Source organism: Hyalella azteca, unplaced genomic scaffold (assembly GCF_000764305.2).
Source record: "Hyalella azteca isolate HAZT.00-mixed unplaced genomic scaffold, Hazt_2.0.2 contig4415, whole genome shotgun sequence".
In the NCBI taxonomy this organism is placed as follows: Eukaryota; Metazoa; Arthropoda; class Malacostraca; order Amphipoda; family Hyalellidae; genus Hyalella; species Hyalella azteca.
This window is the reverse complement of record NW_025934632.1, coordinates 63,047-85,693: the sequence shown is the minus strand read 5'-3', so window position 1 is coordinate 85,693 and position 22,647 is coordinate 63,047. Positions and strand designations below refer to the sequence as shown.

Sequence of the window (22,647 nt, the reverse complement as noted above, 5' to 3'; positions counted from 1 at the left end):
GTTTCAGCACCTAGGACGTCTCGGGCGAATTTGCGGCCGGACTCGTGGCCGGTCTTACGACCAATCTCCAAATTCAATTATCAAGTAATATCTTCCAAACTAATGAACGCAGTGCAATGAAACTTGGAACATGTATTCATCAGAACCTAACGCGGACTTTTCGCTCGTAAAAATTATTAAATTTTACCTTTATTCGTGAGTTATATTGCAATACAGGCCGAAATTCGCAGTGATCACAGAATTTCTTCCAAACTACTGAACAGATTTGAACGAAATTTTGAATATACATTCCTAACTACCAAACGGTGATTTTTTAGCTTGTAAAAATATTTTCGATTTTACCTTCGTTTGCGAGTTTTTTTTTATTTCACCGTCATTCTTGATTTCACATTGCCTTATATTCGGCCCGTGTCGCCGGATAATTTGTCGCTTAAATTCGCGGCGATCAAGAAATTTCTTCTAAACTACTGAACAGATTTCAATGAAACTTTGTATATAAATACCTAACCTCCCAGCGGTGATGTTTAGCTCGTGACAATTTTTCTATTTTGCTTTCGTTCGCGAGTTATACAGATATAGGAGGAACGACCGGCTTTTCTACCGGCCAGTTTAACCAGGAGCCGTTTACGTATATCCGTTTACATATAGCCGTATAACTCGCAAACGAAGGCAAAACGAAAAAGTTGTAGCGAGCTAAACATCACCCATGCTGAGGTAAGATATTTAAATACTAAGTTTCGTTCAAATCTATTCAGTAGTTTTGGAAGAAATTTCTTGATTGCACCTATTCAAGCACGAATCCTTTTAAAATTACGAATGAAGGTGAAATGAAATGAAAAATAAAAACTCGCGAACAAAGGCGCAATCGAATAAATTTTCACGAGCTAAACATTACCGTTCGGTAGTTAGGACTGTAAATTCAAAATTTCGTTCGAATCTGTTCAATAGTTTGGAAGAAATTCCTTGATCACTGTGAATTTCGGCCCGTATTGCCATATAACTGTGGCAAAAACAAATGAAGGCAAATTAAAAAAATTTTCACGATCTAAACATCACCGTTAGGTCCCAATGAATACGTGTACCAGTTTCATCGAGTTACATTCAGTAGTTTGAGGGATATTCCTTGATCATTGAATTTGGAAATTGGCCACGAGTCCGCGCCGTTAATTAGTCCGAGACGTAAATCCAGGAGAGGTTAAAAAAGCGAATCTGGGTGAAAAAACCATCGCTGGGAGTCATAATGTGCTGCACGTGTTGTGTACAAAACGTCAAACAAACTTTGGAACTTCTGACTTTGACTTCGGACTGCCGCCTCCCTACCGCCCCCCAAACGCCCTCTTTTTCCCTACCACCCCCCAAAATCATTCCACCGCCCCTAGGGGGGCCATATCGCCCACTTTGGGAACCACTGAGCTAGAGATATTGATGGATGTGGGGCTTGCCAGGACTTGATTTGAACTAATTAATTTAGGATTAATAATAATTGCTGTTTAAGTGCGTGGGGCTTGAAGGTATCCTCGTTTTTCAAACAATGGTCCAGGCTACAGGTTATTATATTAAATAACAAGATTCCTAAATAGATTCTCTCCCTGTCCATGTCTGAGATTATCGTGAAAATTATTTAGCTAAATTTATCTCTTCTCTTTGGAATCTGATGTGATAAATACGAGAGTTTATCAATATTTATATCGTCCCATAGCTATGATGTATGGAAATCGGAATTACCTCCCAGTTTTTCATTCGAAAGCCAAAACTTCAGGCATATATTTTTTTTAATTTGTACGTCTCGAAAACTTTTGCATCACTACTTTCATTGTTACTAATCAATTTGTAAAAATTTATTTGTTGATTCTTTACTCCAACTCGAATCAGCGTAAACAATTAATTTTACACTAATTTTACGATTCCTAACTTTTTACGACTAATTCCCAGCTTTCGTTATTATTTCTTCATGGTAAACCTCTTCCTGAAAGAGGTTCTTACTGTTGTCGTTGCCGATGATTGATTTGTGGAACAGTGAATTTCATGTGAAGTGTAGCAGTACCTGCCACGGGATAGTGTAGCCCTAAATTTTAGGTGATAAAGTAGCAGTATTTTCCATGCAATTAAATTTACATTTAGAATCGTTTTGCTGTGCATCACTGCTTCTGGTAAATTGTATGGTGTCCCTTGTGTGGGATCACTGAGTGATGTTAATTAAGCTCAAATTCCAAATTTTAACTTGGGGAAGCTGGTTGTATTATGAAGGAAATTGTGTGATATTTAAACTCATATTGTTTCCTTCGTGGCTTTAATTTCAGTTCTGTCATATTGAACGATCTTCTGAATAGGTTATGAATTTATGATCAAGTGGGAGTTATGCATGAGCGCCCCGAGAAGTTCAATATCTCGAAATTCCTCAGTCACATTCGTATTTTGTACGTTATTAAGCAGTCAACGCTTAATTCTTATTCAATGCACTCCCCAACGGAAAATATATTTAATTTACTGGGATGAAACATTTTTACTATTGTTAATAATCGAAAAACGCCTATCTTATAAAATGCTTTTTCAAGATCAAAACGAGAACATGAGCCATTTTATTTAATAGCGTTTGCGCTATAATGCCAGGATGTTGGTAATTTTCTTTCGATGTCACGTAGAAAATATATTTCTGAGGGTTACTGATACATACTTTAATCAGGTGTGTCGCGCTCTACGTGAGACCAGACTAACGTCCGCGGTCAACAAGGAGAAGTACAAAAAAAGTACAAATTGTATTCTATCATAAAATTTGTAGTTCCAAGAAACACGCGGAATTTTTATGTTACTGAAATTTAAGCAAGGAATGGTTTTAGCCTAAAGAGTACAAGCATGAGTTCAACTATCGACTAAATTCAAGAATGAATGACTCATTCTGGTAGATTTTTGATCATTCGGTCAATAGCAGCTAGAGATATTGATGGATGTGGGGCTTGCCAGGACATGAATTGAACTAATTAATTTAGGATTAATAATAATTGCTGTTTAAGTGCGTGGGGCTTGAAGGTATCCTCGTTTTTCAAACAATGGTCCAGGCTACAGGTTATTATATTAAATAACAAGATTCCTAAATAGATTCTCTCCCTGTCCATGTCTGAGATTATCGTGAAAATTATTTAGCTAAATTTATCTCTTCTCTTTGGAATCTGATGTGATAAATACGAGAGTTTATCAATATTTATATCGTCCCATAGCTATGATGTATGGAAATCGGAATTACCTCCCAGTTTTTCATTCGAAAGCCAAAACTTCAGGCATATATTTTTTTTAATTTGTACGTCTCGAAAACTTTTGCATCACTACTTTCATTGTTACTAATCAATTTGTAAAAATTTATTTGTTGATTCTTTACTCCAACTCGAATCAGCGTAAACAATTAATTTTACACTAATTTTACGATTCCTAACTTTTTACGACTAATTCCCAGCTTTCGTTATTATTTCTTCATGGTATACCTCTTCCTGAAAGAGGTTCTTACTGTTGTCGTTGCCGATGATTGATTTGTGGAACAGTGAATTTCATGTGAAGTGTAGCAGTACCTGCCACGGGATAGTGTAGCCCTAAATTTTAGGTGATAAAGTAGCAGTATTTTCCATGCAATTAAATTTACATTTAGAATCGTTTTGCTGTGCATCACTGCTTCTGGTAAATTGTATGGTGTAACTTGTGTGTGATCACTGAGTGATGTTAATTAAGCTCAAATTCCAAATTTTAACTTGGGGAAGCTGGTTGTATTATGAAGGAAATTGTGTGATATTTAAACTCATATATCTGACCCAACTCTTTAAATAGTAAAATTTCTATCGCTTACATAGATAACTCTATAATTACTCAAACTTTTTTCTCGAATTACATCTCTCTCTCTCTCTTGCTACCTCATGAAAGAAATTGCTCACTGCGCAGTGTTGAAATTACCATAGTCGTCAATTATAAACACAGCAGCTGGTCATTCTCTAGCGTCAGTTTCTATCAAAAGTTGAAAGTAATATTTCCAATCAATCAAGTGGATTTAGATTTATGATCTAAAAGAGATTTTATTTTCTATAAGCAGATTGAACACATAGTAATAAGTCTCCATGCTGGAAAAGTTAACTTTGCTTTAACCGTTACTATTAATCACAGTCGATGTTATACAACAATCGTGCTTAACTCACATCTTAGCCATCGATGTCTAAATTCGGGTAAAATTTCAGCCAATAATTATTCAAAGACGAATGTCAGGCCGATTAATTACCTTTAAACAACATTCCGGTTCGCAGAAAGATGACTAACTTTCCAGTGAAAAGTTAGGTAAATTTTTTGATTTTAAAAAAGTTGAAATTTCTTACAGGCGAATTTTCGAATTTTTTATTAATCCCTTATTAATATATGTGTAGCAAACTCGACTCATTCCCCAATTTAGCTTTCACGCAGCGTATAATAATACACTGTGAGTTAGATATTTCACTGCAGTGGTTTTCTACACTTGTGAGATGATTAGAATTCATGACTTTCACCGTATTCGTTCCTGGATGATATATTAGTATTCATTTCACGGTTAGATATTCATGCGCACGTATACGGTTAGCAACATGAGAGCGATCTGTCTAACCAGCGAAAGTAAAAATATTTTTCTTCAACATATTAATGCGAATGCCGGGACCCCATTTTTCTTGATCAAATTATTAAGAAGTTATTTTATTTGTATTATGGTAATATGATCAATTGACGATCGCTTGTAGAAAAGATAATCGATTTTTGCTCTAATTTTTCGTTATTTAAATCAAGCCTAAATGAATAAATTGTTATTTTGCTAACTTAATTTTTTCTTGTCGGTGCTTGAAGTTCTGATGTGTTAGAGTTAATGGAAGCCTTGCTGACGTGATCACTGGTGATCGCTTCTTGTTCATTCAGTCATCGAAGTCAAAACTTTCTTATACTTTATAGAAATAACGATGAAATAAAAGCCAAAATATTATACGTGGAATTTCTTTGCAAATATTTCTAATAATCTGCGAGAACGGCCAAAAGTATGAAACTAAGTATAGGGTTGAATAAATCAGTTGCTTTACATGTCGGACCATTGCCCAATGCCCGGTTAGTGCCCATTCTCTTGTAAATTAATTTTTGCATCTCAGGACCTGCCGTTGCAGAGCGCATGAATGTCTTGTATAACGTTTTGCACAACCGTCAAAAAGCACACAATAAATTTTAGGATCAAAATTTACCTAGATCGAAAATTAAAGGAAATTAAATAAAAATTGGATAGCAAAACCATTGCCAAGAAATTTCAGCATATATTGAAAGAAAAGGTTTAAATTGAAATTCCACATACAATTTTAAATTTTTTTCCTTGAATGCTAAACGACAGTTATCAAAGTTTCCAGCTACTTTTCGTTCTAGGGCCACGGAGGTGCTTATCAAATTTAGCTAAGTTTATTAAATTGAGCTAAATTGGATGAACAAAAACTTAATAATATTAACCCGAAATTGGTTACTTCATGAATGAATTTTAATTCAATAATGTTTTGTTTATTGACCTGACTTCATTATGCATGTCGACTTAATTCCATCCAGGAAATAACATTCAACTCTCTGATGAATTTACAAAATTTCCGTACATTGCGAAATTTAGGACATTATTAAAATAAATTTCATTTTTCAATAAATTGCACCAAGTTGGAGGTGGGTGTTGAATGTTTTACAATGTGTTGCATGAAATGTGAATGTAGTAGTTGAATGTTAATATTGAGCTGATTTATCGTTCAGGAACATATGAACAGCATAAATTTCCCTTGTCAAGTTCGGGCAGAAGTAAACCGATGGATCCTGGAAGTCATTTATTAATTTGCATTCCTGCAGCCTATTTGTTTGGTCGGCTCCTTCTCTATTTTGAGCCAATCAATTGACAATCGTTTCACCTTGAGCCAATAGATTGACGATCGTTGAATCTTGAGCCAATCAATTGACTATCTTAGCACTTTGAGACAATCGATTCCTGATCGTTATATGTAGTTTAAGTCACATGATTGGCGATTGTTAAATTCTGTGCCAATCGATTGACAGTCATTACATTTCTAGCCAATCCATTGACAATTTTACGTATCAGTCTAACCTAGTTATATGGGCTGTAATTTCAAAGCCTGTATGAAAAACCTGATGAGTGAACGGGTATCATACCAAAAATATTTAAAAATTTGTGAAAAATCTCGAAAGTGTTTGGTTTTATGCATCTGCTATCTGCCACCACCGCAGCATGCGGATGTTGCAACAATTACCGTGTGGCTTATTAAGCCTCGCACATTTTGTAACAGTTATCTTACTGTCCATTGAGCCTCTTGCGCTTGTTGTAACATTTAATTCTAACAACAAGAGTTGTTGTAATAGTTGGGACCCTAAGTCTTTGCTGTTCCTACATCGGAGTCAATTTAACCTTCGCAGTGAGAATGTCAGTCATTTTTTTAAAATACTGTGAACATTTTTAATTTTAAAATATAATAAATTCTCTGTAAGAAATAATTCTCGATAAGGAGGCTCGCCCACACATTCCTGGAAATCTTAGAGTGAGAGAACGAATTGTTAAAGAAATTCATGTGAAAATTGATTTCGAGCACGTTTGAGACAAGCGAAGTGAGTTATGTACGATCTATAATAATTTATATAATTCATGATATATAATTCAGCCTTCCTGCCACTGAAGCTAGACAGCTTCCTCGGTTAAGTGCGCGTTTCCATGTGCATACAAGAATTTATGAGCGTCAGTTTCAACACTGGTGAGTTGAAAGTCTGTTGCCTCGGTCAAATCCCGCGACTTTTTCTCACGGCATACATTTTGTGGGAACCATTATGTGTAAAAATATTTACTTTATGTGATAGAATTAAGATACGTATGGAGTTTATATTGAATTGCCAAAAATAATAAAAAACAAACGTGACATTAAGGATGTATTTCTGACATTTGAGATTGGAGCTTAGCACGAGCTGAAGCTAATCATTCAACGATACTGAAGCTAAGTTCCTACACTCTTCTGAGGAGAAATCATTTTCTACCCAAAAAATTTCCGACCATAATTTCCTGTGCACTCTTTACTAAAATAATTACTGTTTTCCAGTTTTTCCAAGAAAATAGTAATTTTGGTAACATTTTAAAGTGTATAAAAAATTAGGCCGGTCGTTCTATTATTCAAAAGGACAATTAGATGCCAAAAGTGATAGCCTGTACTTCGAGCAATCTATAGTGCCTGATAAATTGCTAAAATGTGAATTGGACGACCTTGATAGCTAATGAACTACTACATTTTTTTCTGCGTTAGATTAGAATAGCGAAGCATGAATCTTCATCAAATGATGAATGCTTGTGTCGAAACAAATTGAGTCAATGTCACTTGCATTGGATAAACAGATTGCCGATTGTTCTATTGTTTTTCTCTTCTAAATATTTTTATGGATCCTTCAGAGAACTCTTACTTTCTTTACGTTGCGTAGATATAAATTTACAAAAATATGATAGCTGTTTAAGTTCGAATTGTCATCGAATTGAAAACGTTTTACATAATGTAAGACACTTTTCAACACCTATTCTTATTTACGCTGTGTTTGTTTTCTCTTAATAAGGCTTCGATAATAAATGTAGAAGTCTGTTATTGTTATCGTATATTTGTAGAAATGAAGAGATTATAAATAATGAGATGTCGATTCACTAGGACTTCATCAGTGCTAGATGAATGTGTCGATTGTGATCTATACATACAAGATCTCTTTAGTAAAGATGTTAATAACGAGTGCAACGTTCTAGAATTGGAGTTTCATTATTTCGACGAGAATTTTCACTTCGCATTTTTCGGATGTCGTCGAAGAAATTAATTGTAGCCGCCGCCAAGGTTGCCGCCAAGGCTGCCGCCACCGATGGAACCTCCTGAGACGAACACTTCGTCGGAGCCACCAAATCCACCACCGATTGAACCACCACCGATTGAACCACCGCCGTATCCACCACCAAGACCGCCACCAAGACCGCCACCAAGACCGCCTCCAAGACCACCTCCAAGACCGCCACCAAGACCACCTCCATGACCACCGTCGATGATCTGTCCCTGCTGAGCGGACTGGCTGAGGGCGGTATGCAGGTCGATGCCTCCTGGTAGCTTGGCGTTCTCTCCCTCGTTGTAGTTGACGAAGTAGACCTCGGGTTGGGTGGGGTTGGCTGGGACTTCGATGACCTGTTGGGCCTGAGCGTCTGGGCGCTTGCTGAGAAGATACACGAGAGTCTTCTGCTGTGGGGGAGGTGCGATGATGGGTTTGGGTCCAAGACCTTGTTCAGGAGTGCGCACGAACACGAAGTTGTAGTGCACCTTGGGGTCGGGCAGGTAAGGAGGAGGACCGTAAGTCAGTTTTTGGGGAGGGGCGTTGTAGAGGTACAGGTTCCTAGTGACGATAGGCTGTGCGCAGGATCCATCACCCTTCCTGACCTGGCCGGGGCCACAGGGCTGGCTGTATCCTTGCCGGGGAGGCTGGTATCCCTGAGGAGCGGCGGCGGTGACTGCCACCAAGACTGATACGATCTGACGAGATAAAAAAAATTTGACTTGAACAAAGTTATAATTTTGAGGAATAAATTTTTAGTATTGCACAAGTCATGTGAACTTCACTAGCGAGCGTAAGAAGGATAAGTATATATACACCAAACTTATCCCTAATCGAAAAATGCAGTTTCAAGTGCTACAATGCATTTTCATGAGCCAATTTTTCTGATGCGGTTTACTTACACTTCGTTAGGAAATTATCACATTCGAACAAAATCTATGCTTGCTTAGAGCATGCAAAGATTTTATGGTATGGGCAACAATTTATTCATGAATGGCCTTGGCAACAATGCATGTAGCATTAAGAGTGAAAGATGCAATCATTGTCTCATGTTTTGGCTTGTGAGAACAACTTTTATTTTAAGCAGACTGACATTGATGAAGGTTACACACGAGGTGTGGATAAAGTTGCACAATTTTATTGCACATTTTATGAACTTAATTTTTTTATTGATGCATTTCTAGCCGATCAATCATTTCGTATCTTTTAGAGTTCCTAGCAGACGTTAAAGGAATCGAAATTGTATGTACTTATGACATGTTCGGGTTTTGAGAGACGATTCCCTTCATTTGCCCTTCACACGACACTTTAATTGCCTGGTGATCAGTCTCATGATGGCATGCAAGTCCTTGTGGTGCAATGACACGGGTTAAATTCTTCAGTCATAACCGCTCCAGAAACGCGATATCCTTGACCTCAGCTGCTCTGCATCCCAGCAACTCTGGCTGCTGTTTCAGTCACTTTGTGAAAGTCAGGCCAACATGAGGAATAATGGTGGCAGTTTCGTAAGGCTTACTTGTCTCATAATTACGCCAGGACTGAAGGTGACAGCGCCTTCCTAATTCAGAGCAGCAGGCGCTTGCAGTAAATGAGGTTGACCGTGTGTTCCGGGATTTTATGTTTACTGATTTTACGTTATAATGCGTTATCATTAGTGCAGAAATAATCATTTTTCCTTGTAATATCGGGTTTTTATGATTTGAAATATTGCTTGCTCCAATATAAAAACCGAGTTTTTCTTTTTATTCATTAAGATCAGTAAACTTGCAATTTTACGAAGAAAATCACTTCATGAAATTGGTTCGAAATATTGTTCTGATAAGACAACAAATGAAAATGTTTCAACGATAGCACCATACATGAAGTGCACAGTGCGCATGTATCATAAATATAATTTATCCGAATTTGAATGTTGATGGAAATGGAGCGGATTTTGATGATTGATTTCCAATAGTTCTACGAGTATGGAATTTTGGACCAAGAATTTCTAGTCTGAAACTACACCGCAAATACATGCAGATATTACTCAATTTTTCAAACAGTTCATTGTAAATGAAAATATAATGCCTAGCAATTGAATTTTTATCTCAAGAAAAAAGTTTTCCCTGTCTTTAGTCAGGAAAGTTGGGAACTCCCACTTAGAGAATTTCTCTGACCCGCTGCGCTATGATTCAGCTATGTTTTAAAAATACAATCTTGCACTACTTTCACTCGAGCAAGTCGGGCGTTTCAAATTTACATTTATTGGGGCGAGTTTCAAGTTTCACTAAACCGTCCAGAGAAATATTTGTAGTATCAACCGCCCCTAATTCCACTCGAGCTCTGAAATTCGATGAAAACTTTAGGCAACAAGACAATTTTTGGTGAAAAATGTGTCGATTGCTTCTGCCCATTTATAATAACCATGAAATTTTATTCATTACCCGCACTCTAATGTTCGTAGTGCAATTTTTTAAATGACCACAGAGTTTCATCCATTTCTTTGAAGTGAATCGATCGGCTGCTAAGCGCCGCATTGTTGCTACAACAGAATGCATCATTTACGAAGGCGAGAGTTTTCATCTTTCCCTCATTAGCCCTTAAACGCATTTCTTTGTACCTGGCTTGAATTATCACGAGCTACGCCCATTGTTGTGGCATTAGCCTCGATTCATAAACCTCTTAGCATATTGTGAAGTAATAGTGAGATGACCGCGCGAGTTACGGACTTTGGAGGCAGCTTTCTAGCGACCACGTTCATAGCGCCTGGATTGTAGTCTTGAAATTTTCAATGAAATAATACAATATATTAACGCTGAAATGCCCAAAGTGGCGTCGCATAGCAATTTTTCGCGTAATATCATGGTTTCAATAAAAAAACTCTCAATAATAAATGTTGACGAATAGTTTTAATCAACTGCATTTCCAGAATCCAGCTCACTGACTTCCGGATATAAAATGTTACTGATATTTTACTCTGGGTAAGTGAAAGGAAAAGTTTGCTAACGCCGGGAGCCGGAGGAAAGTTTTCCTTTCTTCAATCCGTCCTTCTTGCGAGATCCGCAAAAACTGGTTTAAAATATTCAGAAAGTTCTTTTAAACATTGTGACAGAATGAGAACCACCATTCCCGTAAATTTCAACTCCCCAGGCGAATCAAATCCAGACTTTCACGGTGGGCATGATGAAAATATTATTAATTAATTTAATTTTCATTCGTGATATTTTCGAGTGAGAAACATCCGAAATGAGTTTTGATTGAAAAAAATATGGAATTAATGATTTGAAGTTGCATGGAGACATAGATCAACACAACGAGTAAAGTTATTTGTGCTTTGAGTCATCTCAGTTGCTAGGAATCAATTATTATATATGAATCCATATTGTGAGTAACTTTGAGCCCCCCGACTCATATCCATCAGCTAGGTTTTACTTGTGTCAAATTATATTTATTTATGGTAGTATTCACAATTTTAAAATTACATCCCTCTAGCTCGCAGATATTTTTATCCTAAATCGTCACTAAAAATAACGGTTTCACAGTTTTTAGAGTAAACTATTTAATGTCCCGACTCACTCTCCCTTTCATAGTCACCGCATTGAGATCACTCGGCCGTGAAGACCTGTGCTTTGTATACTGCACACCTGAGAGGCACCTTTCCTTTGTGCTGACCAGAAATTTGTGCTGACCAGAAAATATCAGAAATTTGTCTCGGCGTGTCGACAAATTATGTGCGGTGCGTGAAGTGTTTATTAAGAATAGAAATTCGCAAATGAATTGATTTTTTTATTAGTGCAATTTATTGTTGAAGGCCTTTAAAAGTGGCTCATGAAAAAATACATTTTTACGAAAAATTACAAGAGTTTTTAAAATAAAATGAATGTTAGTATTTTAGACGTGTTTGGTGGATTAGTGAATGATATATTATGTAAGGTAATTTTGCTAATATAAAGGGATATAATTAAAGATGCGTCTTTGAACGTGGTTTGCGAAGAGTATTGAAATGGAATTTGATACATTAAAAGAATTGGAGTCAAAAAATAAAATCACTCCTCGGACGTTATTACGTATTATCCCTCGAATCAAATTTAGCCTGTTTGTATAGAGCTTTTATGTTAAAATTAGCATTTTACGTGATAGAGGTCATTCAAGCCCTTGTTGGTTCTTACAGATTGGTAGGGATTTTTCAAATTCATTTCTGCAAAACAAAATTTCAGGTAAATTTAAACTAAAAACCCAAGTAAACTAAGATAAAGAACGACTTGTTTAAAAATCGTCTCATAAACCTTGAGTGGTTGATAAAAAAGGGCTCAACATTTTTTTATAGGAGAATTTATCAAAAGAGATCAAATTTATGAATTTATTATCTGAACGTTTGACAATCAACGAAAATTAACTATGCGAACACTGACGCATATGATATTAGAAATCACTTTATTCTCTAGACTCACCCTACATTATGTAAATGATCTAAACCGAACTCTATTCATCATTTATCCAAGTTTATTCCCTGCATCACCGTGAGTATGAATGCATGTAGCAACTACTCACCAGGAGCTTCATGTTGTGTGGTGTTGCTTGCACGGTTGGCGGCTCACAAGTGCATGCTGTGTCAGGTCACTGGCGGCCTTTATATAGCGCTCCTCGACGCTGCTGCTACCTCTGCCTGCCCACGACCTGATCTTCTTGGATCAGGTTTTGCTGCCAAGAAGCTGACACTTTCGGGCGTGCGGGAAAGGAGCCCATCCCAAGGTGGGGACCTCGACCCGTCCCTCAAGGGAGGGGGAAACTTTGACACCGTTATTAGATGGGAGGGGCGAAGACCCCAGTTTTTGGAGAGAGGGGGGAATTTCGGAAACAGGAGAGAGGGGGGAATTTCGGAAACAGAAGAGAGGGAAACATTGACTCCCGTGAGGGAGAAACGTCGACCCTCTGTGCTTGAAGGGCGGGGGGAAAACGTTCATAATTTTTCATGAAGGGAGGGTAAAAATTCTCTTTATTCTTCATATAAGAGGAAAATGTCGAAACCTGTTCTTCGAGGGGGGGAAGGGAAAATTTTTAATCTCAGTTATGGGAGGAAGGTAGCGTACTTGACTAGTTCTTTACGAGGCAGTTGGGAGTTTCAAATTTAGGAGTTTCAAAGGCAGTTGAAAATTTAAAGTCGTCAATGTCAGGCGAGAAGTGAAGTAACATCAGAGAAATGCTATGAAGATGATAAAATTTTTCTTTAATTCAGAATTATCAACGTAGCTGAGAAACTTCTGCGTGTGATTCGCGACAGACTTTAAATGAGCTTTAAAGGATGAATTACTGAATTTTTTTATTCTATAAATGATGATATTTTATTTGAGGCTATGTAAATAATATAAAAGGTTGGATAAGAAATATTATTATTTTAAACTGAGGGAGAGAACAATAGAATGAAATGTTAAAAGATTGGGCAGACATTTGGCAATTATATATGGTAGAGAAATAGAAGAATTTTTCTAATTATATCAATTCAATTATGAGGGAAAAATATAATAAACCAAAGGCACATTTATTCACTTGTGACCAGACCAGCACTGACTCGCTTTTTAGCTCCAGGTCGTGAGTGATGATCAAGATGATGATGAGTCATCGTTATTTTACTTCCTGATTGATCAGAAATTTTCACTTTCTTTGTAGGTCATTAGCGTCTTGTACAGGCTGAAGTGACGCGGGAAGGCCGTCCAAAAGCAGCGTGTGTTCGACAAAATTTTGAAAATTATTGGATTTAAAAAATTTAATTGATTGTTATATCTGAGAAATTTTGCACTAAATTTCATACAAGTTATTGGCAGCGCATAACAACGTTTTTATCCGTTATTAAAATCTAGAAACGATTTCTTAAATTTATAAACGATATCATCTTTTTGAAGTGAATTAGCATAATGCTAGCCATTGAAGAGGAGCATTCGCATATCTTCCGCTTAATTGTACACTTATCTTAATGTGGGTTCCTTCAGTGTAGCTACTGGAAAGCAAAGTATTTTCCCAATACAAATTATTTCGATAAGTCAATCATTTATATAGGCTTAACTAATTACTCCAAATGCTGATAATAAATTCAACATGCCATATACATTCGCACATTTATGCATTTGAAGTTAAATTACTGTCTTTCACTTCCTAGCTTTCGAATATACCTTATTTATACCATGTATCCCTGATAATTAAATATTTCAAATACGTTTGTCAACATAGGCGCAAAGTTATTTTTATAATGTTTAAAAATATATTAATTTTTGAGGTAGGTCTTTACCAAGCGGAGTGTGGAGAGGGAAAGGACGTCATGTTCCCCTCACCAGACGGTGACTTGAACAATTCCTGCGAAAGTAAAAAGGTAATTTTCTTTAAATGAGTGTATTTAAAATAAAAAAGTGAGTAATTTTTTTGTTTAAATTTGATGAAATTTATTTTCAATTTGTATTTAAAATNTTTATTTTCAATTTGGATTGAAAATGAAAAAGCCGTAAAAAGGCTCCATACGAATAAAAGAATTTTGTTGATTTATGTACGAATTAAGAATATATTTTGTTTCAAGGCTTATTGTTCATAAAATAAAAAAAAATAAATCTAAAATTTATGGGCCAGCAAAAACAAAATTCATGATCATCACAGAGATAAATCGATTGAGAAGTATTGTATAGTATTGAATAATATTTTTGTTTTGAAATATAATATAATATTTTCATTTACTCATTTTTGACAGCAGCAATTGATGATATTCTGCAGATGAAAGAATTGCGCAACTTTATATTGTAGGTGAATGAATTGCGCAACATTATTTTATAGCTAAATAAATTACATAACTTTATCGTATAGGCAAATGAATTGCGCAACTTTATCGTTTAGGTAAATAAATTACGCAACTTTATTGTATAGGCAAATGAATTGCGCAACTTTATCGTCTAGGTAAATAAATTGCGCAACTTTATCGTACATGTAAATGAACTGTGCAGCTTTATCGTGCAGGTAAACGAAATGTGCAACTCTATCGTATAGGTAAATGAAATGCGCAACTTTTCATAGTAATTATTCTAGCAAACTGAAGTGAGTGAATCAGTCAATGTGTCAGTTGGTAGACTAGATACGCGTTGTAAAAGGACTTGACTGGAGCATCGATCTGAGGGATGACGCCAGAAAATTGAATTAGCAGGTATCTTATGGTTATTTTGTGTCCATGGTATGCAGATGCTGCGGATGTAATGATATGTACGAAATTACTCTTTTAATTATCAGCATTATTTTTCAAACAATTTGCAACTTTATTCATGGTATTACTTTCTGTTTATCTTCATTGGATTGAAATTTCTTAATATAGTCTTCATTAATTGTTCATTTGGACCAAATTTTCGTTTTGAAAATTTTGCAATAATTTTCCTGTTTAATTATAACATGGTTATCTTTGATATTAATATTTACATTCATTGCATGTTTCCAGACTAACTTATTTTTGCCATTGATATTCTTAATTATTTATTTTCGTAAGGTTTGATGCGCAAATTTTGATTCATTGACGTTATCGTGGAACTCCGTAAATAATTATGGACAATTTAGTGAGCCACTGATAGAGGAACTTCGCAGTAAATTATAACTGTCCGGTATTCATAAATGCTCTGATTTCTACCAGCACAACTTTCTGTTCTAAAAAACTTTGTTTGCAACGTATTCGATGTCACTCGATATGCCAAAAAGGAATCTGCAACTCACCTGTTGCTGCCACCGCTCTAATATATGATCGGTCACTTTCACTTGTTGAATATCTAAGAAGATCTTTGCTCCAACTGCATCGTTATTGCAACGTAGCTTATGATTGAACAGGAGATATGCTTGATCCAAAGTGGGCTATGTATTATGTTGATTATTTTATATTTGGATGATGTTATTATGGTATGATTATGGTATGATGCTGTTATGACTATAGTATGAATATGGCATGATTACGTTATGATTATGGTATGATTTTCGTATGATTTTGAAGATTTAACGTTTTAGGTTATAAAATCTATAGATGGGTGAAGATTCAGATGTGATTTATCTCTAATGATAAAGTTAAGGTTAAAAAAACATTGAGAATAAACATTTTCATGATTGAATGAGTAAGTAGCAAAATCCAAATCGATTAATTTTCAAAGAATGAAAGTTTGTTTAAAGCAGTGCGGTGAATGGGACTAATGTTCCGTAAAGACAGCCGATATTTGCTTATGAAATAACTTTCAAATCGTCGCCATGAGAAGTATAGGGAAAACAGATAAGGAATGTTGCCTCATGAATGCGTGGAAAATATGTACGAGGGAGCTGGACTTCAAAAAATATGTACTTTTCGGAGCTGGACTCCGAAACGTTTTCAATATTGATATGGTGAATTTGCTTGGTGTTTTCTTTGCTTTTAAATTCCTTGTGAACTTGCGATATAAGCAGACTGATAATATAAGTTCGAATAATTTTAATAAACTTACTGGGGTAAAATTCGTTATTTATTTTTGTTTTGATTCAATATACTTGAATATGCATATGATTGAGATGCAGAAACCGCATCTTCGTTTTCAGGCATAATTATCCAGCATGTGAAATCAATCCACCAAACATATATTATTGACATCGCCGTCACATTTTATTGCTTTCATTTATACGCCGCAACTGATTGCCTATAAAATTTCAGTACGCGCGATACCATTTAAGGCATATAACTGTGAACGTGACGTATAATTGTGACGTACGAGTTCGTGATTTCACATTGACCATGCATTCTTCCCACAAGTTAATTGACAGCCAAAGCCTTCATTACGCTGAAGGTTACAGCCTTCCTTCCTAGCGATGAACTGCAGATTCCTAAGCTTTAATGAACAGGAGAGCGAAGGCTCTACGCTTCATAATAACCTGTTAGCTTATGAGAAGCGCTACCGCTCGAGCTTGCAGCGCTTGCATGCAGCTTGTTGCATCAGAGTTCTCAGAGCAACAACTTTTGAAAATAAGTGGCAATTGAATCTTAAATCCTCACGGTAAATTGCAATTGTAACATCAATTACTATTTTATGATGTATTTCGTAAATTATTTTAGTTTGAATGTAATTAGGCATTGATTCATCAATGAATGATATGTCTGACCGGCTGCTCTGTAGCATTTATACAAAAATATTTGATCGAGCTCAGGCCTTGAACTTTCCTAGGAAAATCTAATATATAATGAAGCCTGGACTGCATTATTACAATTGAGATCATCATTCCAGATGATTTGAACGTCGTTTTAGCGAAAGTCATTTCAGATACAAAGAGTTGATTCAAAAGGAATATTCTTAACGAGAATTTTCAAGTGATAATGTAAAGTGATTTTTCAAGTGGTTTTTATACCTATTTAGGAACTAGCAATCATTAATGTATTTTTCGCTGAATAACTGAAACACTGCTTAGAAGATTTCGATGCGTGATCTCCCTATGATGCCTGTTTACTGTCGGGAATTCTTGTATTGTTTATTGAACACCACGCGAGAAAGTTTTGTTTTCGCTTTTACTACAACATTGGATTCAAGTATATCTTTTATTTTCTATTAGATCAAGTATAAAAATCTGAAAAAGGTGGTAAAAACAGTGATTTATTTTATAAATTTCTTGAAATTTTAGCATGAAATTATACAAAATTTAAATATTAACAATGCAGCATTTCTATCAGTTAATTAGAACCATCGACTGCATATTGTTCTGATGGAAATGATTTCAAAATCGCAATTTGATCAGTATTATGTAGGCGACATCTATTTTCGAAAGGAACAAGTATACACTATTTATTCAAAACGATCTCACGATTTGAAACTAATTATAAACATTGAGAATATTAAATATTTTCAACTTAAAACACATGATTGGGAATGTATAAACATCCCCCACCTATAGTCTAAAAATTATGGTTTTCTTGAGACAAGATCACGCGGTCTGCTTTAATCTCAGCGCTGCAAAAACAAGTCCTAAGCATCGAAACCTTGACATCTCTTGGCCAAACATCCTCCGAAGATGAGTTCTCAGGGAAAAACTGGATGATGGCCGATGATTTTTGCGCAATCCTCTTTTTGACCTCAGCGGCGAATTGAACTGCGTCGACGATGTCGTTTTTGTAACCGGCGTAAGGTGTTGAGAAATCTGTTTAATGGGATATAGGAATGAGGTCATTGAGCGATTAAATGAGTTCCGGTATTAGAATTATTTATTTGGATCAGTTTGTTAATAATAAAATAAACTTTTTTGTTTGGGAAAAAACTTAAGTATTCACATTTGATAAACAGTCTTCTTCAATAATATATCCGAGAAGAAAAATAACGTATGGCTTTTCAATGTATAATCAGACTTACTGCTCATTTAGTGCAAGTCAGATTACCAATTCTGTGAGATTCATCTACGTAATGGTTGTGATAAATTAAATTGAACTATGTTAATAGTATATACCATTGTCCTATGTCAGAAATTGAGCTCATGAAACCATCAAGACTCATAATTCATAATTTAAAGCTTCAACATATAGGATATTTTTTATAAACGTAGAAACGAATAAAAAACTAATATCGAAAACCATACCACAGTTGGTATGAACATTGAACACTAATGTTGATTTGTAACAGAACCTCATCAATTTCATCATAAACATTAGCATCAGCAATACGTGGAAACAAAAAGCCTCCCGCAGAACCTCCACATCACTAACAGTTAACTCGACAAAAAACAACGGCTTCATCATCGCCACAACGCATAACAGCAACAGCAACATTCGGTCGGGAATGTTTGCCTCACCGTCAAGATGGTCTAGTTTTTACTGCAGTTCTGATCGAACGCAAGATTTTGCAAGGGTCACGCTCCGGCGAATGCAACTCATGCTCACTTCTGCCTCCGAGGAAAGTGAATCTTGCCTTCAATTGAGACAACATCTTTAGGTTTGTGATCGTGCGCTCCCCACAAGATACACGAGTGCCCGATCAGTCATTTCTACTCGAATTGAGAGTGAGTGGAAATCGAACTGAGATTGAGTGGAAATCGGAGCGTTCAAAAGCGTGATTTGTGATGGCTGGCCGAACTTCAACTAGCAGCGCAAAGTTCAAGGGTATTAAGAGTTACATGTATGGGAATTCATAAGATGTTAGTAGGATTTTCTTTTAAGGCTAAAACTTTTACAACATTTTTACAAGATAACATTGACAACTTCATTCGTGCTCGATAATTCAGCTCAATGCTCGACTTCAGATCTTATTATTTAAATTTAATAAATATAAATAAATATATAAATATTCCAACAGGCTATTTGAGAGAGTATTTTAATTTGTCTCATGAAAATATTGTGCTACACTGTTTGCCTGCTTATATGCTGCATGTATCTGTTATAAATTTCTATTCTGATAAATGAAGCTTCGTATTTCAATCTTGCAAAATTGCTCATCAGGCGTTGAATTATTTTCATAAGTATCGCAGTCTCTGTTTATGAGAATTCTGCAAGCAGCGAATCACGCAGTGGACATCGTGCTGCTTGCGACAAGCAATACTTTTTATTATAATAGCACAGTCATTACTGAAGGCTGCCATTGCAGGATTAGACGCCGGACTTTACGCAGTCCACGTAATATTACGCAATATGATCCTTGTCACTCTTCCATGACAATGAAATACGCAAAGAATAATAGCACTAGGAGTCACCAGTTACTCAACGCTGAAATTACTTGATGACTTGGCTTGTTTTGATCGGTTTTTATAAATGCAATGTCATTGATTTTAATGTGGTCGTCCAATTATAATATTTAATTGGCCACTAAGAACATTCATCGTTTAAAATAATAAGAAAAATTAAATTGTATCGTATTGAAAACTTAAGTTTTAACTTAAGTTTATTAAGGTTTTTATTTTTTCACTCGAATTAAGTAATTAATTGCTACATAATAATTGTTTTGTAAACATTACAGTGCAATCAATACCTAATAATTTCTAAAAATCAAACAATAAAATTAAATGTTTCTCCCATTAATATGTATGTTCTCGTGAAATTGAACCTATTGGTTACGTAGTAATCGCTGCAAGTTACGAGAATCCCTTCAACGGTCTCGGTTTTTGCTGACGTGTGCAGCCGTCGCCTCTGCGTGTGAAAGTCGTGTAGTTGCTGCGCAAGTCAATGAAAATAATTGCTTGTTAGCAGTCACTGTACATTTGTACACCGTAAAAAAGTGTACACTGTACAATGTTCTCTGCGCACCGTAGACTAGAAACTGTGCACTGTACATCGTACACTGTACATTCATGGCGCACTATTCCTTGCTCACAGTGCATTTTTCACTGCTCAGAGCTCACTTTTCATTTGTACAAATAACATTGCGCACAGTGCATTGCAATTTATTCATATTCTTGAATAACTGGCTAAGAATGTTCCCGGAAAATCATTTCTTAAGGAAAATATATTATAAAATTCACAGCAGAAACTTCTATTTTACGGAGACTAAAATGCACATTAAATAATGATCCACGACCCCCATGTTCAGTGAAGGCATTTGTATTGAACTCACTTACTTTTAAGGTAAGATTGTATGCCTCATATGATTGTTTAAGATTGTATTCATCTGACGTTCCGAACCAGTTTTTATTTTTATTTTCGTTTGTTCAGCATTGAAATTTTTAAGTAATATTTTTTTCTAAATCAAGCTTATGATTTGCACACATCTCGATAATTTTTATTGATCATAAAAGTTTTGTGTTTCCAGTGTCATTTAGCTGATAAAAAAATTCTTAGTTTACCTTACATGAAAAATTATATTCTTAACATTGTATTTTAATTGACGTATTTGAAGGCCGAACAGAGCCAAATATTTAGAGGCAGGAGTCGTTATTTTCGTTATTGTCAATACGTTATTGAAGATTTCGTATTGATTGACATGAGTCGTTATTTTCGTTATTGAGTATTCGTTATTGACGCTGCTTGTGTCTCTATGCTATCTAGGGTCCGTAAGATTTTTATTACTGTTCTAAAATGAACGAACATTTTTGTGGGCAATGAAGACCACTATTGATCAAGTTCGATATTATTATTCAGTTTTGAATCGGACAATGAACTCTCACTATCACCTACGTCATCATGGTGTTGGCTGGTAGCTCTTCACAGAGACATGCATGGAATACGCATAATATCTGGATTTTTATTGTACGCGAGAACAGGCGCGGCCTTCACTGCTCTGACAAATATTGGTTCAGCCGTCGCCTCTGCGTGTGAAAGTCGTGTAGTTGCTGTGCTAGTCGATCAAAATAATTGCTTGTTTGCAGTCACTGTACATTTGTACACCGTACAAAAAGTTAGTGTAGTTAGGCAGAAGTTCTTTATTTATACAGGTCTGATTGAAGACCAGAGCGTACTTTTTATTAACAATTTTCTTATTATTTTTTTCGATAAGCCGAAGAAAATTTCTTGCAGGTGCTTGGAGATCAAAAGTACGTACAAAATGTGTACACTGTACGCTGTTCTCTGCGCAATGTAGACTAGAAAACTGCGCACTGTACATCGTACACTGTGGATTCAATGTAAAGAGCTCACTTTCATATGTAAAAATAAAATTGCAGCCAGTGCATTGTAACTTTTTCATTTTCTTGAATAACTGGCTAAGAATATTCCCAGAAAATCATTTCTTAAAAAAATATATTATAAATTCACAACAAAAATTTCTATTTTATGGAGACTAGAATGCATATTAAATAGTGATCCGAGACCGCCATGTTCTATGAAGGCATTTGTATTGAACTCACTTAAAGGTAAGATATTTTTCTCGCTTATGGTTGTTCAAGACTGCATTTATCTGTCGTTTTAACCAGTTTCTTTTAATTTGGTTTGTTTAGTATCGAGAATTTAAAGTAACATTTTTTAATTGAAACTCATGATTAGGAGCACACCTCGATAGTTTTTATTGATCATAAAAGTTTCTTGTTTTCAGTGTACGCTAGCTGAAAAATTGTACTTAGTTTACCTTGCATGAAAAATTATATTTGTAACATTGTATTTTAATTCACAAATTTGAAGGACGAACAGAACCAAATATTTAGAGGCAATAGTCGTTATTCTAGAGAACTCGTTATTGAAGCTGATTTGTCTCTCGCATATAGTTGTGGTATGTGAGATTTTTCATACTGTTCTCAAATAATCGAACATTTTTGTGAGCCAAGAAGACCACTTTTGATCCAGTTCGATATTATTATTTAGATTTGAATTTGACAGTGAAGTCTCACTATCACCTACGTCATTATGGTGTTGGCTGGTAGCTCTTCACAGAGACATGCATGCTGTGCGCATAATATCTGGAATTTTATTGTATACGCGAGAACAGGCGCGGCCTTCACTGCTCTGACAAATATTGGTGTTCGTATGAATTATTTAACCCGATCGACTTTATGGACTATTCTGTGGGCACAAGGTAAATATTTTCGACCCATTTTCGTATGGACAAAATGTTTACATTCATGTCTAATGAGAACGGCGGGCAGGATTACTGCCAGCAAAACTGAAAGTGTTACGAATCTTGGCCACGTTTTTAAAATCTTTCCGTGGGTCATTTTAAAGTTAATTTTTATTTTGCCGAGATGTGTCGACTTTTTTTATTCTTTGCATGATAAATTTCGGCGTCTGAATTTTGATCATGTTTGTTTTGTGTGGGCGTTTGAAGTGTGTTCGAGATTTCCACCTGCAACACACTTTTTTTACAAGGAGGTTAAAAAATCATGTCAAGCCATTCTTCACTTCATTCTGTCTTCACTGTATCCCTCGTAATGTCATTT

The 22,647-nt window shown here is 35.7% G+C and overlaps 1 protein-coding gene across 1 annotated transcript; it reads right to left on the bottom strand.

Moving 5' to 3' along the window:
- Window positions 1-7,636: 7,636 nt before the first annotated feature.
- Window positions 7,637-12,477, bottom strand: LOC108680133 (protein FAM98A). The gene is made up of 2 exons (XM_018168905.2): window positions 12,394-12,477; window positions 7,637-8,561 (listed from the first exon to the last, which is right to left on the bottom strand). Exons 1-2 carry the CDS (start codon window positions 12,403-12,405, stop codon window positions 7,860-7,862), a joined length of 714 nt encoding a protein of 237 aa, XP_018024394.1. The 5' UTR covers window positions 12,406-12,477; the 3' UTR covers window positions 7,637-7,859.
- Window positions 12,478-22,647: the final 10,170 nt, after the last annotated feature.